General features: G+C 40.9%; 1 protein-coding gene across 1 annotated transcript in view; it reads right to left on the bottom strand.

The window, feature by feature from the left end:
- Window positions 1-279: 279 nt before the first annotated feature.
- syt9a (synaptotagmin IXa) overlaps window positions 280-19,838 on the bottom strand; it is a 49,994-nt gene continuing 30,435 nt past the window's right edge. Inside the window, exons 4-7 of the mRNA XM_089135392.1 lie at window positions 14,762-14,882; window positions 13,445-13,616; window positions 4,330-4,459; window positions 280-922 (exon numbers count right to left, since the gene is read on the bottom strand). Coding sequence (XP_088991518.1) covers window positions 854-922; window positions 4,330-4,459; window positions 13,445-13,616; window positions 14,762-14,882 — 492 coding nt within the window. The 3' untranslated portion in view covers window positions 280-853. The remainder of the gene's footprint in view (window positions 923-4,329; window positions 4,460-13,444; window positions 13,617-14,761; window positions 14,883-19,838) is intronic.

The following is a 19,838-nucleotide window of genomic DNA, read 5'->3' as shown; positions in this document are numbered from 1 at the left end:
GAGAACCATACTCGGGCCTGCCAATACGGGACTAATAACAGAAGATGGGCCCGTCCTGGCGAACTCTCTCCAGAACTCCTGGGGGTTTGAACCGGGACCGGCGGATTAATGCGTGCATGAAACACAGGTTTTATTTTGGAAACATGGAAGGTACCAATGTTTTGTAGACCAAAGGTTAATTTTGCGCCGAAGTTGTCCTTTAAGATAAGAAACTTTGAACCATTACACCCTTATATTTTAATTACTGTAATTGAGAAAACTGCATTACAACAAGCTTAGTTTTGTAAGAAAAAGATGTTTAATAACATGAGAAATAACATTTTACTTGCAAAGTCTGTAAACAGTTCACCACCATGACGCTTGATGACAAAATCCACAGAGCATTTCAAACAAGTAACAGAGAACATCTTGAACTTTACCACACCAAAACACACTCATGCGCAGTGGGAGGGTATAAAAAGGGAAGTTGACATTCTAACCTCAAGAGCATTGAGTGACACACGGACACTCCATTTAAAAACACATACCGAGACTGATTTAGAAAACAATTACTTGGAATCGAAACTATGAGAACAAAGAAATACTCTTTTCCATATTTTTCCACTAAATTTTCTTTTCCAATTCACCATGAGTAGCACAAAATAACCATACAGTGTGTGACCACTCAACATGCAGCTGAAACAATCAAGTATTCCCATGCAGTGGAAGGGCTTCCAGGTGCACAGGCAGAAGAAAATGGCACGCCTCTGATGTCAGATACAGGCTACTGGAGCTCTCCGGATTCCAGGACAGAACATCTTGTGCATAAATTCTCTTTTATTGTTGGTCTGAAGATGAGAAATTGGACCTCAGGCTATGGCGATGGAGGAGTCTTCAGGGAATTACAGGAACCTCCCTGGCTTCCTCCTCCAGAACTGTGATACTGCAGAGAGCATAGAAGAACAAAGCACTATAGTAATCTTAGTTCACTCAAAACATCAGTCATGCTTGCACTGATTTGACAGTACTGCATTGGACATTTACATTGATTGTGCTCCTGTTGTAGTGAAAAAGACTCGTCCTGCTATTAAGGCGGAATACCAAAAAGGTTTTGAGTTTTGGTCATAGTTCGTGTGTTAGGTTTAACGGTGGGTTAAGGTGTAACGGGAAGGGTCAACAGTGTAATTCTAGATGTAATTACAGAAAATAGTTACACCTGGCAGATATATATATAGTAAATAGTGCATTGTACCATAAGATTCATTTATATGTAAGTACAAAGAAGTAGAAGACACAAAATGGGGCCAAATTTATCATTAATTAAATAAGTAATAGTAATTTTTAAATAACATTTAAAAATAGTTAGAACAAGAATTAAATCAATGGTTCTAAAAATAGACCTAATTGTGTTTTTTTTTTTTATTAATCATAATAATAATGAAAATAATAATTTGTGCTGAAGTAGGTGTGGTCTTACGTAGAAAGTTAAGATTTGAGGTTGGAGGGTAGTGTTAAAAATAAGTTGGCCTTTAATAGGCAAAAAAAGAGAGAGATTTCACAGTACCTCACCTCAGCCTTCAAAACCATCTGCTGTTAGAGAAAATTATTTGTTCTAACTCCCTGCAATGCCACAAATGACAGAGCTACAGAGAGCTGTGATTCTCTGGATTTTTTGGAATCGATTCCGATTCCGATTCCTAGTTCTGGAATCGAAAAGAATCGATTCCAGAATCGATTCTTCAGTTGTTGTTTTTTTTTTGTTTTTTTATACCAACCGTGGCTTACCTTTCCACACAGCGACAAACTTTCTACATCGGGCGTTAGACTATTGCGAGTGCTGCATGGTCATAAAATATAACGAGGCATTTACTTCCATGCATGAAAATGAGTCTGGGGTGAAATAGGTTAAAGGAGTACTAGGGGGGTCCGGTGGCATATGCTCCCCCGTAAGAAAATTTTAAATATTCCATATTTTAAAGCATCAATCTGATGCATTTTGAGATGCATTTTTTGCAAACATGGGGAGAGAAACTTAACTTCAGTCATGGGTCAAAATATGGCCTCCGTATAGCGTATGCTGTGTTCAACGACTCGTCAATTTTACCAGCGCAGTTAAAAAAAAGTACAATTTCTATAACTCTAGCGTTGAACTGACAATCACTCTTTTGTGTGTTAAACACAACCTAATCAATACAGACAACTTTATTATTGCTAAAGAAAAACAACAAATCAAAAAAAAAAAAAAGAGAGAGAGAGAGATCAACCTATGACAGAATTATTTTATACTAGATTAGTGGATACCTCAGTAAAATTTAGTCTAGAAAAACAATAATTGTATAAAGTCTGAACATTTAGTGAAAAAAAAACATGTGGGGAACAAATAAGAGACAATACGTATATATATTATTTTTTGTGAACGGCCCGAAGATGTTTTATCATTGGGGATGTTGTTTGGCTAAATTTATCGCAAATTTTTGTCGAATCTCACGTAACTTAGCACCATGCCCTACAAAGCAAAAAGGCAGTAACTGCAGTTTTGGTAAAGCATTAATTATTACAAACTTCATGACATTCAAGGCATCCTTTGTTATATGACAAAACATCTTATCTTAAGTGCGTGTCGTTTTAGAGAAAAATGGTAGTCGTTTGTACAGTACTTGCAAAAAGCCCTAGCAAAACTAATTGTTCTCAGTTCTGCACTCTGCGTAGTTACTGCCTTTTTGCTTTGTAGGCTTGACCTTGGAGGCAGTGGCGATTCTACTTTGAATTACACCCAGGGCGAGACCCCCTTTTGAGCGCCCCCCTGAAAAAAAAAATACTTTGCATATTATAGGCTACTGTAAAAACTCATAATTAAAGTTGATTTTAGTTGATCATTATGAAAAGTATTAAATAATATAGAATATAGTGACCAAAATGATCACAGAATCTTGTTTAAAAAGCCTAATACACAGTGTCAATTTACCAAGTTAATAACATTAAAGATTTGTTTTAAAGGAGTGTCTTTCATCTTACCTACTAAACTTTAAAAAAGGTTAACACAAAAAAAAGGTTTTATATAAAGATAAACCTCATATTTTAGCATTTAAATCATCTCTATAAAAAGAATGAGTCAATAAAGATACATTCCTGACATTTATAATGCACAGCTTATCTGTAAAATTCGTACCAATTTTCCCATGGCTGTCGTTGCTATAGAACCATGCACTCATTACACTGCGCTCTCCAGCGACAAAGAAGTTTTAGTAGCTAATGTATTTCCACCACAGAAAAACGCTTGCTGTAGCTTTGCTAAAAGATTTATTTACGGAGAAGAGAAAAAAAACACCCAAGTGTTTGGGTGCACGTGCACTCCCATACTGAAAAGTTTATGAGCGTGCTTCCCGTGCGCCTATTTGAAACAGAGGATTTGAAATAACAACCGATACGTGAACTAATCAGGAGATCCCCTTGATCCCCTCGCTTCTGCGCACGGCACCTTCTCAGCAAGCAGGGCGCCATTGCCAATAATTGAATCGAAATGATAAAAAATAGAAAAACTTCGCGGCACAGAGGATTTTTTTTAACTGCTCGTGCCGCCCCCCATGTAACATGAAGAAATGCCGCCCCGGGCGACTGCCCGGTTCGCCCGTGCCTAGAACCGCTACTGCTTGGAGGCATTCTTCATCGCGTGAGTGCGATTGATTTCTGTCGACTGATTTCATTAATCAGATTTATTACTTGTCCTAAATTACAACGAGTAAGATAAAACCCTGGAACCGATTCTAAAGATTTCATTGAGTCAGTCATTACACTGATTGCCCTAAATCATACTCTGTGTCAAGAATGGATCCATTTATTTAGTCTGAACTTTATTTACTTACAGGTGCCGTGATTGTGTTGACAAATGAAATTGGTGACAGGCTGCGGTTTGTGTTAAAAAAAATCTCAAAGGAGGAGTCGATTCCCGTTAATGGAATCGATTCCAACCTTTGGAATCGACTCTCAATTCCTAACGCCTCGGAATCGATTCTTTTTGGAATCGATTCCCAGCCCTACCCTGCAGCAAAATCCAAAGTATTTGCCATATAAAAGTCTACATTTACGTTATCTGGAAGATTTAATTTCTTTGTTCAAAAAAAAAAAAAACATGCACCCAATGAAAAAGTTATATACAGTACATTGAAAAGATACCTGCTGTCTTTGTAAAACTATACAAGGGATTTAAACAGAATATCAAACAAATCACAGTTTTTATAATTTCATATTTAAAATTGGAATTCTGTATTTGGGACATTCACTTTCATGCCTGGTATATTAGGCCTGTTGCACAAGTAAGTATTAAATTCGAGGATGTCCATGTGTTCTTACCTCGATGAGAGGATGCCAGTGTGCGATGGGTTTGCGTGGGTAAGTCAGCATTTCATTCCAGTGTTCTCTTCCCAAACCCTCGGCATCATTACCTACTCGGCACACACCAATGACCTCATTGTGACCTACACTGTGAAAAGAAACAGTGAAATTCTCTGTTTACTTCGCAAGACTACTCCTTGCAGAAATATTCTACAAAAAACAAGATTTTCAAACTGGCCTTGTTTGCAGTGGTCCAAATCGGAATTTATCGAACACTGGTTCATTAGTATTCATCACAAACGAGCACAGTTCAATATACTGTGTGGGTTTTTTTTTTGGTGGTATTATGAAAAGTAGAGTGAACATTTGTATCTACTGTATGTGTGTCGCATGGAGGAAGCTTTCTCCTGCTAGCAAACTGACACTTTTGAGACAGCTGATAATGAGCCATTCATTTGCTACTCAGCTTGCACTTATTATGCATGACAACACTGCATGCTCACGCTCACTCTTATCCAAGATAAATCATGACCACCTACATTATTTCATATACTTTCATATTCACTGGAATCGCACCATAGTTCCAGTGCATCTGAACTCAGATCCCCTCCTAAAGGTAGTCCAAGGTTGGGTACCACAGTGTGATAAGGTTGGTGTCACAAACTGCTTAGTGTGAAAACACCCATATATCCTAAGCCACATCAATAATAATCACATACATACCCCTTCATGAAGATCAAATTAAAAATGTTTGTATACCGTATATATACTGTACTATTGTCACGCGGTGCGGGGGTGGAGTGCAGGAGTGCAGACAGAAGTAGCGGGAGGAATCCAGATTAACAACGTAACGTCTTTATTTTAAACATACAGGCAGGAGGACGGGGTTCACAGAGGTAACATTCACCATAAGAACAACATCGACTGACAAAGACAGACTGACTAAGATGCAACTAAATAGACAGAGGAATCAAACTAAATGGAGTGCAAACAGGTGAAAATGATGATGAACAGACGAGGAACAGGTGGCTGATGAGGGAGTGAGATCAGGAGAGGAAACAAAAGGATCCGGGGAAGCGTGGTGCAGATGACGAGACAAACAGGTGAAGACGAAGACTGTGACATCACTCCCCCCTCCCGGTAGGCGTGACCTCACGCCGTAACATCAGCGGGGAGGGGGGGTGGGCGCCCTGGAGGCCGTGGAGGACGTGGTCAGGCGCAGGAAGCCCCCCAGGGCGGAGCAGGATGAGGGCGTGGCCAGGGCGGAGCAGGATGAGGGCGTGGCCAGGGCGGAGCAGGATGAGGGCGTGGCCAGGGCGGAGCAGGATGAGGGCGTGGCCAGGATGGAGCAGGATGAGAGGACCCTTCGGGTGGCCACGGCGGTGAGAGCCCTTCAGGAGGCCGTGGCGGTGAGAGCCCTTCAGGAGGCCGTGGCGGTGAGAGCCCTTTGGGCGGCCACGGCGGTGAGAGCCTTTCAGGCGGCCGTGGCGGTGAGAGCCCTTCGGGAGGCCACGGCGGTGAGAGCCCTTCGGGCGGCCACGGCGGTGAGAGCCCTTCAGGCCGCCGTGGCGGTGAGAGCCCTTCGGGAGGCCACGGCGGTGAGAGCCCTTCGGGCGGCCACGGCGGTGAGAGCCCTTCAGGCGGCCGTGGCGGTGAGAGCCCTTCGGGAGGCCACGGCGGTGAGAGCCCTTCGGGCGGCCACGGCGGTGAGAGCCCTTCAGGCGGCCGTGGCGGTGAGAGCCCTTCAGGCGGCCGTGGCTGGGACACTGGGCCCCCCCCCAAAAAATATTTGGGATGAGTCCCCGGGTGAAGGGCAGATGGGGAGTGGATGGTCTCGGGCAGGACGGTCTCCGGCGCTGGCTGGACGGTCTCTGGGGCTGGTCTGGTCGGGCCCCGCGAGGAAGAGAGCTCGGGCTCGGAGAGACTGGACGGGACCAGCAGTGAAGAGCATACAGTCTCCGGAGGGCTGGACGGAACCAGCAGTGAAGAGCATACAGTCTCTGGATGGCTGGATGGAACCAGCAGTGAAGAGCTTACAGTCTCTGGTGGGCTGGACGGAACCAGCAGTGTCGAGCATACAGTCTCCGGAGGGCTGGACGGAACCAGCAGTGAAGAGCATACAGTCTCTGGATGGCTGGACGGAACCAGCAGTGAAGAGCTTACAGTCTCTGGTGGGCTGGACGGAACCAGCAGTGACGAGCATACAGTCTCTGGATGGCTGGACGGAACCAGCGGTGAAGAGCATTCAGTCTCTGGAGAGCTGGACGGGACCAGCAGTGAAGGGCATTCAGTCTCTGAAGAACTGGACGGAACCAGCAGTGAAGAGCATTCAGACTCTGGAGAGCTGGACGGAACCAGCGGGGAAGAGCATTCAGTCTCTGGAGAGCTGGACGGAACCAGCGGTGAGGGGAGTTTCGGCTCGGGAGGGCTGACGGTGCGCGCAGGTTCGGCAGGGCTGACGGTGAGCGCGGGCTCGGCAGGGCTGACGGTGCGCGCAGGCTCGGCAGGGCTGACGGTGCGCGCGGGCTCGGCAGGGCTGACGGTGAGTGCGGGCTCGGCAGGGCTGACGGTGAGCGCGGACTCGGCTGGGCTGACGGTGACCAGAGAAGATGAGGGTTCAGGGGTTGGAGTGGTGCTGGTGACTTCTTCCACGGTGAACGGGGATTCACAGCACACCAGCACCCACTCCACACAGGCGAGGAAATCATCTGCTGGACCGCTCCCTGGGAGGCGTGCCCGGGACCGCTCGCTGAGGCTGGCGATGTAGAAAACACACAGCGAGCGGTCCGAATAGTGAGTGTGGAACGCCAATTCCAGAAAGTCCCTGGTATGGGACTCCAGGGAGCGGTCTTCCTGGTCCAGACAGAGGAGGCTTACCGCTGGAAGGTCCATAATTCTCCGTTATCTTGTTCAGTCGATCTGTCACGGGGTGTGGGGGTGGAGTGCAGGAGTGCAGACAGAAGTAGCGGGAGGAATCCAGATTAACAACGTAACGTCTTTATTTTAAACATACAGGCAGGAGGACGGGGTTCACAGAGGTAACATTCACCATAAGAACAACATCGACTGACAAAGACAGACTGACTAAGATGCAACTAAATAGACAGAGGAATCAAACTAAATGGAGTGCAAACAGGTGAAAATGATGATGAACAGACGAGGAACAGGTGGCTGATGAGGGAGTGAGATCAGGAGAGGAAACAAAAGGATCCGGGGAAGCGTGGTGCAGATGACGAGACAAACAGGTGAAGACGAAGACTGTGACAACTATAATACATTTTCATTATTAAATACAGTATATTAAATACTTAATATAATAACATTATTACACTTAGTTTTAAATTGATGTAAAACAAGAAAAACAATCATTTTTTGAGTACTCTTTACAATACCATTAGTTAACATCAGTCAATGCATTGGCTAATATTAACAATACATTTTTTACAGAATTGATTCATGTTTGTTAATGTTAGATTGACTTTTTTTTACTGGGAGCAAAGTAGTCCCTTACTGAAAATTTTAGGGGCACAGGCAGAAAATGTAGCGGCACACTTTAAATGAACTGGAAATGCAGTTATTAACATTTTCCATTTTGCCTGCAATACTGACAAATGACTTGGTAATAAACAGACAGAAATTACAAAGTGCAGTTTTATTTTAAGTTCCCAGGGCTCCAGTTTTCCAACATCTTGAAATTCTGGTAACACAATACTATCTGTACACTATTAATTGTCAGTTAATGAGATCTAATATGTATGTTGTTAGTGGTGAGAATTTTCACGTGATTAAATACATAGATCTGTCTACTATCCCCATGTACTTTAATAATCCAGTGATAGAACTTTTGACAAGCGTGTCGCCAGGGCGGAGCAGGATCTGCAGACGACCAAGGTGGAGTAGGACGTGCCAGCGGCCGTGGCGGTGACGACCCCTCGGGAGACACCAGCTCAGGAACAGCAGACACCGGCTCAGGAACAGCAGACACCAGCTCAGGAACAGCAGATACTAGAACAGAAACAGCCACAAGGACAGACACAAACACAGGAACAGACGTTGGCTCTGGCTCAGGAACAGTCGCTGGCTCGGGCTCAGGAACAGACAACACACACGCTGGCTCGGGCTCAGGAACAGACAACACACACAACTGGCTCAGGACTGGCTCAGAAACGGCCACAAGGACAGACACAACACTGGAACAGACATTGGCTCTGGCTCAGGAACAGACGCTGGCTCGGGCTCAGGAACAGTAGTAGTCAAAAGGAACGTGAACAGACTCTTGATCGGCCATCTTGTCTGTAGACACTGGCTCTGTAGAAGTGACGTGAAGCTTCTCTGGCTTGGCAAAAGTGACATGAACAGACTCTGGATCGGCCATCTTGTCCGTAGACATTGGCTCGGCAGAAGTTACGTGAACAGACTGTCGATCGGCCATCTTGTACGTAGACACTGGCTCGGAGGAAGTGACATGAACAGACTCTGGATTGGCCATCTTGTCCGTAGACACTGGCTCTGTAGAAGTGGCGTGAAGCGTCTCTGACTCGGCAGACGTGACGTGCACAACAGCCTCTGGCTGGGCAGACGTGACGTGAACAGTCTCTGGCTGGGCGTGGCTGACATGAAGCTCTGGCTGGACGTGGCTGATGTGAAATGAGGGCTTGGCAGGAATAAGCTCCGGCAGGTCAGTCTCAGCGGAACTGACATGAAGGAATTTAGGCTTAGGGGGTACTGCAGGTTCTTCATCCGCCAAGCCCACAGTAAAAGCTGAACTGCTCAGAAAAAGGGCCAGGTCGATATACTGGTGTACCGTCCCATGAGGATCATGGTTGGGCATCAACGACCGAATCGGTTTAGATAAACCCCCGCGGAAAATGATCGCTAAACATAAATCGTCCATACGAGTGAGATGAGCCAGCTCCAGAAAGTCTCTTACCAAGTCCTCGATCGGACGATCTCCTTGACGAAGACACAACATCTGGGCACAGGGGTGGCATGGCTGCTGGATCCATCTTTTGGCTAAGTCTTCTGTTATGAAGCATAGGAGTCATTCAGATCCAAATGCAGCTTGTCTTTATTAAACAGAGTAGTCACCAGGCCAGGGTCATACAACAGCAAACTCAACAGAGAAGATCAGGCAAAATTGTGGTCAAAAAACAGGCAGGATATGAGGGCTGGCAGCAAACAAACAGGATACAGGAACCGGGCAGAAGATCAGGAACAGGCAGGTAAACACATGGAAAAATGCTTAGAAATGTTTGCAGCAGCAAAACAAGACTTAGCCCAGAGTTGTGTGAGTGTGGCTTAAATAATGTTAGAACATGAGGTGTAGGTGTGTGTGTAATCAGCACAGTGCAGGTGTATGCTGTAATCAGTCCAGGGAGATGCATAATGGGAAATTGAGTCCGTAATCACCAAGGAAGTGCGTGGCTAATTGTGACAGAGTTTATGGATACTCGAGTTTATCCGCACTAAGTATAGTTTTTTTCCTCATCAAAACCGATTGTTTATTAGTAGTTGTATATCAAGCAGGGACATGTTTTTTTGTGCATAGGTTTTATGATTTCACCATAACACATATAGAGAGTCTCTCCGCAACAGATTGAAGCGTGCGTCCGTACTGGGATATTTTCATCTTCCAGGAATTGTGTACAGATCCTTGCAACATGTCGCCATGCATTATCATGCTGCAACATGAGGTGAACATCGTGGATGAATGGCACAACAATTTTGTCATGGTATCTCTGTGCATTCAAAATGCCATCAAAAAATGCACCTGTGTTCATTGTCCACAACATATGCCTGCCCATTCCATAACCCCACTGCCACCAAGGGCTACTCGATCCACAACGTTGACACAGAAAACTGCTCACCCACACAACGCCATACACGCTGTCTGCCACCTGCCCTGTACAGTGAAAACCATGATTCATTCGTGAAGAGAACACCTCTCCAAAGTACCAGATGCCATCGAATGTGAGCATTTGAGCCAGCAGCCATATCACCCTGTAGCCCAAGACTGGTTGCCCACTGAAGCTAAGCAGGGCTGAGCCTGGTTAGTACCTGGATGGGAGACCTTCTGAGAAAGCCTGGTTGCTGCTGGAAGAGGTGTTAGTGACGCCAGCAGGGGGTGCTCACCCTGTGGTCTGTGTGGGTCCTAATTCCCCAGTATAGTAATGGGGATACTATACTGTCAAAGAGCACCGTCCTTCGGATGAGATGTCAAACCGAGGTCCTGACTCTCTGTGGTCATTAAAAAATCCCAGGATGTCTTTCGAAAGAGTATTTTTCGAATTTGCCAAATTTGCCCAGTGGCCTCTGTCCATCATGGCCTCCTAATCATCCCCATCTATACCAATTGGCTTCATCACTGTCTCCTCTCCACCAGTAAGCTGGTGTGTGGTGAGCGTTCTGGCGCACTATGGCTGCCGTCGCATCATCCAGGTGGATGCTGCACACTGGTAGTGGTTGAGGAGATTCCCCCTTCTATGTAAAGCGCTTTGAGTGCAGAGAAAAGCGCTATATAAATGTAATGAATTATTAATTATTGTTATTATTTGCCCACTCAAGTCAGTTATGACAACAATCTGCAGTCAGGTCGAGACCCCGATGAGGAAGACGAGCATGCAGATGAGCTTCCCTGAGACGGTTTCTGACAGTTAGTGCAGAAATTCTTTGGTTATGCAAACCAATTGTTGCAGCAGCTTTCCAGGTGGCTAGTCTCAGATGATCTTGGAGATGAAGATGCTGGAGGTGGAGGTCCTGCACAACTGCGCCGAATCTAAATGCTTCTCAGAAGATCTCACAGCGATGTTATTAATTCTGTGGCGAATTCAATGGCTTTCATCACTAGATAGTAATGGTTTCGCATGATCGAGATCAAAAAGCGAAACTCGTGACAATTGTGAGTTGCTCGCACTGCGCTGTCTATTAATGGTCGAAACTGATAAACGGCCTGTGAAGTACAAATGAGTAGTGCAGTTTCATTCCACGTTCATTGCATTTGTCATTTGATGTGGTGTAGAGGTTTCGCCAGCGCAACCTATTTCAAAATGTTGTCCAACTGGCAGGAAAATAAAAAAACATGGTCGCAAATTACGATTATTTGGTCACAGTCTGGAGCCCTGGTTAGTAATTAAAAATATTAAATAAAATATTGTATAAGACTTCATTTGCATTGTATTTGTTTCATGTGGCACATTGTGTCACATTGACTAAAAGTACAACAGCATTCAAACCCCAATGTAAAACTAAGAGACTTGAATGTAAAGTGTAAAGAAGAAATGCCGTTGAATGTTGTTGATTACCACAGAAAATAAATTTGACTTCTCAGTCAACAAATTAAAATTATTCAGACTTCAAATCCCTCGCTCAATATGAATTCAAAAAATGCTGACCCAGGTGTAACTTGTTGGTGCTGGAGAAAGTTATTGAAAATTGTTTAAGGAGTAATTGGGAGATTAGGAGTAATTAACATAAAATCAAGATAATCTTTAATTAATAAACACTGAGAAGATTGCTGTAGAAAACTGGGATAATTACTCAAACACAGCAACATATACTAGGGAAACTCGGGGTTTATATACACAGAGAACATAATTAAAAGAGAAACCGAAAAGGTGTGTGGAATTATGACTTATGGAAACTATGGAAACAGCGATTTCTGTGCTCGTGGCTCCTAAACGGTAGTCCAGTTGTACAGTGGGTGTTCAAAGGATGTTCAAATATGGCCATTGACATGGTCTTGCAACCAAAGATAGCCTGCGATAATTTTCTGATAGTGTCAGAAAATGTAGCATGATCATCTCACAGTGTGTTTGCTAATACGACCTACGTCTACTGATTGGCCAATAAATATGTAACATGAAATGGCATATTGATCAACGAGACACATTTTAAACTTAAAACCATTTACCCCAATCTTTTGGTAACACTTTACAATATGGGTGCACTAATAAGCATTAGTTCATGCTTAACAAATGCACAGATAATACTGAATTAATGTGTAACTAATGATTATCTAAACTATTCATTAATGATTACCTCATTAGGAACTAATTAAGAGTCTGTAAGGTTAATGTATTAGTTCATACATTAATTGTTATAAATTAAATATTTAATTGTGAATTAATTCCATAATAACTCATTTTTTAACTAATAGTGTTAATTAATATGATAATTACTAGAATGAGTCAAAGCCTTGTATTTCAACTTCCAGATAATATGACATGTACACTAATATTAATTAATACATGATTAATTACTTCATTGTTAGTGAAAATTCATGTGCAAATTACTACAATTACTAAATGACTAGTTAATAATGATGTGCCTCAACAAGTAAAGTCATAACATAAAGATACCTTTGCAAATCATTAACTAATGATTAATTAAAGCAGACAACTGGAAGTTGAAGTTGAAGACTAATTGTGGTAATTAACACATTAATTTACACAATTAGTTAATAAAATTTGTTATTAAGGAATTAATACACAATGACACATTGAATTAATTGCAATTCATGTATTACTTAATCTATTAATCATATACTCTTTATTAGTTGCTGATGCAGTAATCATTAATTAATGGTTTCTCTCTTCATGAGTTATACATTAATTCATGATTATCTATGCATTAGTTAAGCATGAATTAATGCATGTTAGTGCACCCGTATTGTAGTGTTACCGCTCCATTTGCAAAATTGGCCAAAGTGGGACTCATCTTGCTCTATTTGTTTACCATTAGAATTTGCAGATGACGTTTTATTCTTCTATAACTTGCATCGTAGCCTTTGATTCAAAAGGTGTCATCATTGTACAGTCTACGTACATGTCATACAGTGTGATTTGCAATGATCTTTCAGATTGCCGAAATCACGTAATATGTATCAGGCATAAGGAGAATGGGAACAGAGCAAACAGAGTGAAAACCAAATTAAAACAATATACGGCAGTGATATCAAACGCTCATTGGCCTGTTTCGTCACAGATTGCTTTTGAAACTGGTAAGAGTGCTTAAAAATCAAATAAATCAGAAGCAAATAAATAAATAATAGCAACAAAGCAATCATGTTCAGGTAATTATGCTGGACAGAAAGGACACATTAACATTAACAAAAAAATATTTGTGATATTCTCACCGATCATAGTCCATAACAGCTACGAGAAGGCTGATTTGGTCAATGTTCTCTGGAGGGACATCAAACACTATAGCTTCATTGTACACAGGGTTTAATGTGTTCCTCTTGGTGGAGGTCTTCCTTTTCTTCAGTCTTCGACCTTCACACATCAGAGAAACTTTCACATAAGGGTCTAGGAAAAGATTCAAAGTGGAAAGTGAAAAATAAGTTACTTCATAATTTACATTTAAAGGAGAACTCCGGCGCAAAATGAACCTTTGGTCTAATTACACATTGGTACCTAGTCGACCGTTCTCTGAAATTTGTTTTCATGATAATGGAATGTAAAGAGTTTTATCTCTAAAAACTGTTTAGCGTAAACGCTAGTATATAGGGGCATTCAAAATAGCCCCACACTAACACAGTAACATAATGAGGGTCCCTACATGCAAAACAAAGCATTGAGAACTTTGTAAGTGTACAGACCGTTTAATAAGAAGATATTTTATAAACACAGTGAATAGAAAGGTAGCTATCTGATCTGAGAAAACGCATGAAGTGGCCAGATATAAACACCCCCTTTGACTACAGGCATAATTTTTGGTCTTTCTGAATTATTCCGAAGTCATATTTATTACATGCATTTATACAAATGTGAACTTTTTTTGTCATATGCTTTGCAGTGGGGTGTTTAAACACTCTTTATTCATGAACTTTAAACTTTACCTATAAGAGAGCCTCTTACTTATCATACCATAAGTTCCAAAACTACAGTATAGAGTGCCGAAGTTACGACGTCACTTTGTAGGCCAAAACACAGAAGTGAGTTAGCTCCTGGTTCCCTCGCTCTAAAGTCTATGGGATTTTTGAATGGGTTTTTGGTAAATTGCCTGAAATAAGGTCTGTGGTGAACAAAGCCTCTAGATATTTTCGCGTTTTGATCTATGACATAGAACACAGTTATAACCTGCTTGTGTTTTTTAAAACTTTATTGTGTCTGCTTGTGTTTTAAAAAAAAACAAAAAAAAAAACTTTATATAGGCTTCAAAATGTATACATTTTGGATTAACTTGTAAAGATTATCTTGAAAGACAAAACGTGTAAGGGTCACAACCCTTTGTTAAACACAGATCTTATTTTTTGCGATTTTCCAAAAGTCTATGGGGAAAATGCATAGCTTTTCGATCGAGGGAACCCATGTGCCGCTAGCTTCCGAGTTGTCCTACAAAGTGACGTCATCACTTCGGCACTCTATTCTGTTATATTGTAAAATATTGTAATATACGTTATTTTAAACTAATCTGTAATCTAATCTGTAATCGGAGTGTGAACTCATACCTGAAGCTCCAGTGATGTCCATGGCTTTCAGATTTCGTGCTTTGATCATGGTGATGGTCAGCCGTCCGGCAGTGGGCAGGTAGCATAGAGAAAACATCAAATCCCCCAGATCCACATTGTCCTGGCAACAGAAATAAGATTTAATTACTCTCTTTTGATATTCTACCTGTACAGTAAACACATTCATTTCTTTCAACAGTGTTGGGAAAGTTCACTTTTTTACATGAACTAGTTCAAAGTTCAGTTCACAAATTTTAAAATGAACTAGTTCAGTTCATACATCACAATTTTGAACTAAGTTCACAGTTCCAAATAATGAACTAGTTTATCATTCTTTTTTTTCATGTGTTGGATGTGCCAGAACTTTCTTCAGTTAAACAAAGACAAAACTAAAGTCTTAGATTTGTAACTAAAGTTTGGAAACAAAGATGAAGTTCTCAAGGTGAAAGCATACCTTGATGCTAGGGGTCTAACAACTAAAAATCAAGTCAGGAATCTTGTTGTGTCTCTAGAGTCGGAGCTTAGTTTCATTAGTTTCACAGTTTCAGTCAAATCAGCATACTAACATCTGAAAAATATTTCAAGAATTAGATGCTTTGTTTCCAATCAAGACTTGTACATGCTTGCATGCTTTTCATGCAAGTAGCCTGAATCAGTAAAAGAATCACAATGTATTTCTAATACATGAACGGCAAATTAGCATGTTACCTTTTGCACAAGAAAATTATTGAATTAATAAATAAATTAATAAATATGCTGCTAGTTAAACCCCCCTACCCCCCAATGGTAGACCCAAGTAAGTAAGTAAGTTAAGTTTATTTATAGAGCACTTTTCACAGATAAAATCACAAAGTGCTTTACAAAGTGCAATCACAAAATAAAACAGTATACAGTCAGTAAAAATTACAACATTTAAAAAGCCCAAAATAAAACCCATAACTAAAGGCTTGTCTAAATAACAGTGTCTTAAGATGTCTTAGTTTTAAGATGTCAGCTCAGCTGCTACTACCTTCTCCATAACTTTTATATTGGCTTATAGTTACAAGGCTCTGCAGGGTCCAAATTGAACTTTTTTTAAAATGGGGCTTACTACTGCCTGTTTATACAAGTTTGGGATGGTCCCAGTGGAAAGTGAAGTGTTAATAATTTTGACAACAATAGGAGCAAAAAGATCAATCATTTTAAAGAACAAGGAAGTTGGTAATATATCCAATGGGCATGATGATGGCTTCATCTTTTTAAGTAAGACCATGACATCATCTAATGAGACAGCAGAAAATCTAGTCCAGGAGCAATTTGGAGTAGCTACAACAATGGTGCTCTCATCAGATGGTTTTACACTTGCTCTAATCTCATTCACCTTATTTACAAAGTATTTTAAAAATTTGTTGCAGTCATCAGTGGTGAAAACAGGCACCAGTGGAGTTGAGGGATATATATATAGTTTGATATATATATATATATATATATAATATATATATTGGGACAAGAGTCGCGACTCACAACCTTAAATTGCTTTCACAAAAGCACTTGATCAGCACTCAACATTTGTTTGTTGTTGTTCATTTAAACCGACGCGCAGAGAGAGGGTGAAAGAGAGAGAGTGCCTGCGAGTCCAGACGAGCCAGAGTGAGCTCTGCGGTCTTGGCCCTTAGTTGATTTACTTGGTTTTTTTTTTTACGTTGTCAACTATGTTTAAACTCAAATAAACTACCTAATGCAAGTAGTTATGTCTCTTTGTATTAATTTAACCTGTTATTGATGTAATGCGTGTCACTGACAAAATGCGCAACGAGATGTTCGAATATGTTTTTTAGAGGGAATATGCAAACGCCATTTGAGCAATTTTGACAGCCCTAGTATGCATACGGGTGCTGTTACGAACACTGGTCATAGGATTAAGTGATGCCAACGTTGTTCCGAGCTTTTTGTGGGAGATTTATTCAGAGCCCACCGGGCTGAGGTTTGGACGCGTGTGGTGTGTGTTTCCCTCGCCATCGCAGTGATATTAGAGATTAGACATGCTCATTTTATTTTATGTAGAAAAACTGAAACCTTGGCAGTAAGTAGTTCATTATATACACAAACTAAAATGTAAAATGTTAAAATGTAGTACAGTGTGCACTTTATTATGCTGGTGTCACAGTCTTCGTCTGCACCAGCCTGTCTTTTTTGTCATCTGCACTTCACTTCCCAGGATCCTCTTGTTTCCACACCTGAACTCACTCCCTCAATCAGCCACCTGTTCATCGTCTTGTTCATCTGTATCACCTGTTTGCACCTTGTTATGTTTGATTCTTGCTTGTATTTAGTTCGCCTCAGTTCAGTATGTCCTCATTGGTCGATGTTAATGTTCAATGAGTGTGTGTGTAGTCTTCTGCCTGTCTTCCTTGTACCCGTTTGGAGTTTTTGAGTAAATGTTTTGAATTGGAGCTTTGCGTCAGCCTCAGCCTGTCTTCATTCCACACTACACCGTGACAGCTAGTTGCTACTGTGTGCAATAGTGTAATTATTTTATTTATGCTTAAATATTTATTTTCAGGACTGAACTTATTTTTTTGTTCTACCTCATGTTTTTAATATTTATTAAATATTGTTTATCTTCTTGTTTTCTACCTCACATGTTTTTTACTATTTGTTAAATATTGCTTTTTTGAGTTAAATAAATGTTCCTTTTATTAAATTGAGACCTGTAACATTTGTTAACATCATGCCATTTTTATGATGTAAATTGAGAGAGCAAAAAGTATCGGCTCAAGAAAATCAGCAGCCCCTATCGGTCATCAGTTAAGGCTGATGGGAAAAAAAAAAAACGGAATCGGTACTAAAAAAAATCCATATCGGTCGATCCCTAATAATATATATATAACTGTATATTCACATATGTTTTACATATCGTTCTTAAAGCAGCACTATGTAACTTTTTCAACCTTTACAATATATTTCCGAAACCCAGAAGATGGTACATCGACTTACAATAGGTTGAATTACAGGTCTGCCATAGCCTGACAGTGTCTGTATCGCATTTACTGGCACTATGTAACTTTGAGGTGCGGGTAGGAACCAGAGCACAAAAATAACTACAAAATTCTACTGCTGTACGGCACACATCACTTCCCAACACTTTCTCAAATGGTTCCGGTCCAGTGCATCAATCTTCCCCCGCCTAGTAAATGTGAAGTGCGTCTGAAACAGAGTGCACACGCAATCAGTTTACTGTTGGTAATGTGTCGTGTCCGCATCCAATGTAGACTGCATTGCTTTATTTTGAGGGCGCTTAACACACTCAAGCATCCCCATAGTGCCGGGGCGGGCAGCTTGCGCTAGCTTGAGACGTGAAAGTAAATTAAATACTGAGTTTGGTAGGGGCTACATTCTTGTAAGTAAATAATACATAATTAGACGGACAAAATAATCAGTCAGGATAACTATCCTATGTCTGCAGGATGATAGTCATGTTTGTTATTTATTTTTCTGGTGAAAGTGTCTTGCCTCAGGCTATAATGCAAATTGATTTTTCAAATTTGCAGATTCATGTATGGTAGCTTGATATTATAATATTGACAAAGTGGCTAATTTCTACCACACAAACATTGAATTGAATTAGCATATCCATTATGTAAAACAGTAGCCAATAGGCTAACTTTATCAAATGTTTACACAACAAGCGGGAACCCAGGGTGCCTAAATCTTTCTCTATTGCTGTTCAATTACATGATAGAAAATCTAAGGCCTTCAACAGCCATACAGCAAACCTATCTAATCTGGGGTCTCATTTATAAAGCATGCGTACGCACAAAACGGGGCTGGAAACGTACGTACGCCAGTTTCCACGCAAAGTTTGTGATCTATAAAAAACAAACTTGACGGGAGAATGTGCGCACCATTAAGCAAACTTTGAGCCGTGCTTACGCACATTCTGGAGACAAAGGGAATTGGAGACACCGATGGTAAGCTGTAGTTAAATGTCTTTTTGGTCACTTTTAGACCAAAAATCTAAAGAAAATTATAGCCTATCTATAGGCTACAAAAAGAAAATAGCCTACAAATAAAATTTCACTCCCCAAGCCAATATCCATCCCTTCTTAAGTGTCCGCGCCAGCACACGCATTGGGCCGTTTAGTGAAACTGACGCACATAATCTAACGGCAGATGAACCTTAAATCTTCATGAGTAGGCTAATAAATACAGTGCACGTTCTCAATAACAGTTTAAATAAATGAAATAATGATTTAAACTATGTTTTACTTCTGATAAACATTTAGATTAAATATGCCATTCTCGTTAATGAAGTTAAACACTTCATGAAATCATTACTGAGAAGTTACAAAAAATATATATTCAATAAATAGAAATATATATTTGTTGTGGATGCAATGCTTTTAAACACTTTCCCTCTGGCATGCACTGCAGTGTTTTAATATTTTATCTAGAGATAATTGCTAACCATGATAATAGCAGATTGTCTGAGAAAATAGTTCCAAATAATCCACAACCATGTCTATCTGTTTCCATTAAAAATATAAATTCATTAAAAATACTACTTGGCCAGTGGAAAAAATCTTTCCCTGAAATGTATTTGGCACTATTTGATTTATTCATTTGAAAACAAGGCAAGGATATAGGCTACTAAAAAAATAATAACAATAATAATAATTTATTGTGACACGGCACATCTGTATTTCATATTTTCCTAACGTCTTGTACGTTAACATGGTCGCACGTGGATGAATAATCACATGCAAATGATATGTAGATGAGGATATGCATATTTAAACAAAGCGTTGTAAGCTCCATATATGGTTATTTCGGGGAGGAGACGCATGTGCGCGCATTCTTCCGTTGACTGGGATTTATAAAGGGAATTCTGCGCAGGTTCTGGCGTACGCACAGTTTTATAAATCTGGCGTACGCCATTTTTGGCTTTCGGGTGCACGTACACTTTTAGTAAGGATACGCACAGTTTTATAAATGAGACCCCTGGTGCCTATTACACGCCAAACTTAGCTTAGCTGCTCTTTTTAAAGATGTTTATCAATGTAAGCAAATATCATTTGGGAATTACCCCTCTTTTGAA

The sequence above is a fragment of the Pimephales promelas genome, chromosome 10, assembly GCF_988280905.1.
Source record: "Pimephales promelas chromosome 10, fPimPro1.hap1.1, whole genome shotgun sequence".
Taxonomy (NCBI): Eukaryota; Metazoa; Chordata; class Actinopteri; order Cypriniformes; family Leuciscidae; genus Pimephales; species Pimephales promelas.
Note: the sequence above shows the minus strand (reverse complement) of the source record. Positions and strands in the feature narration are given on the sequence as shown.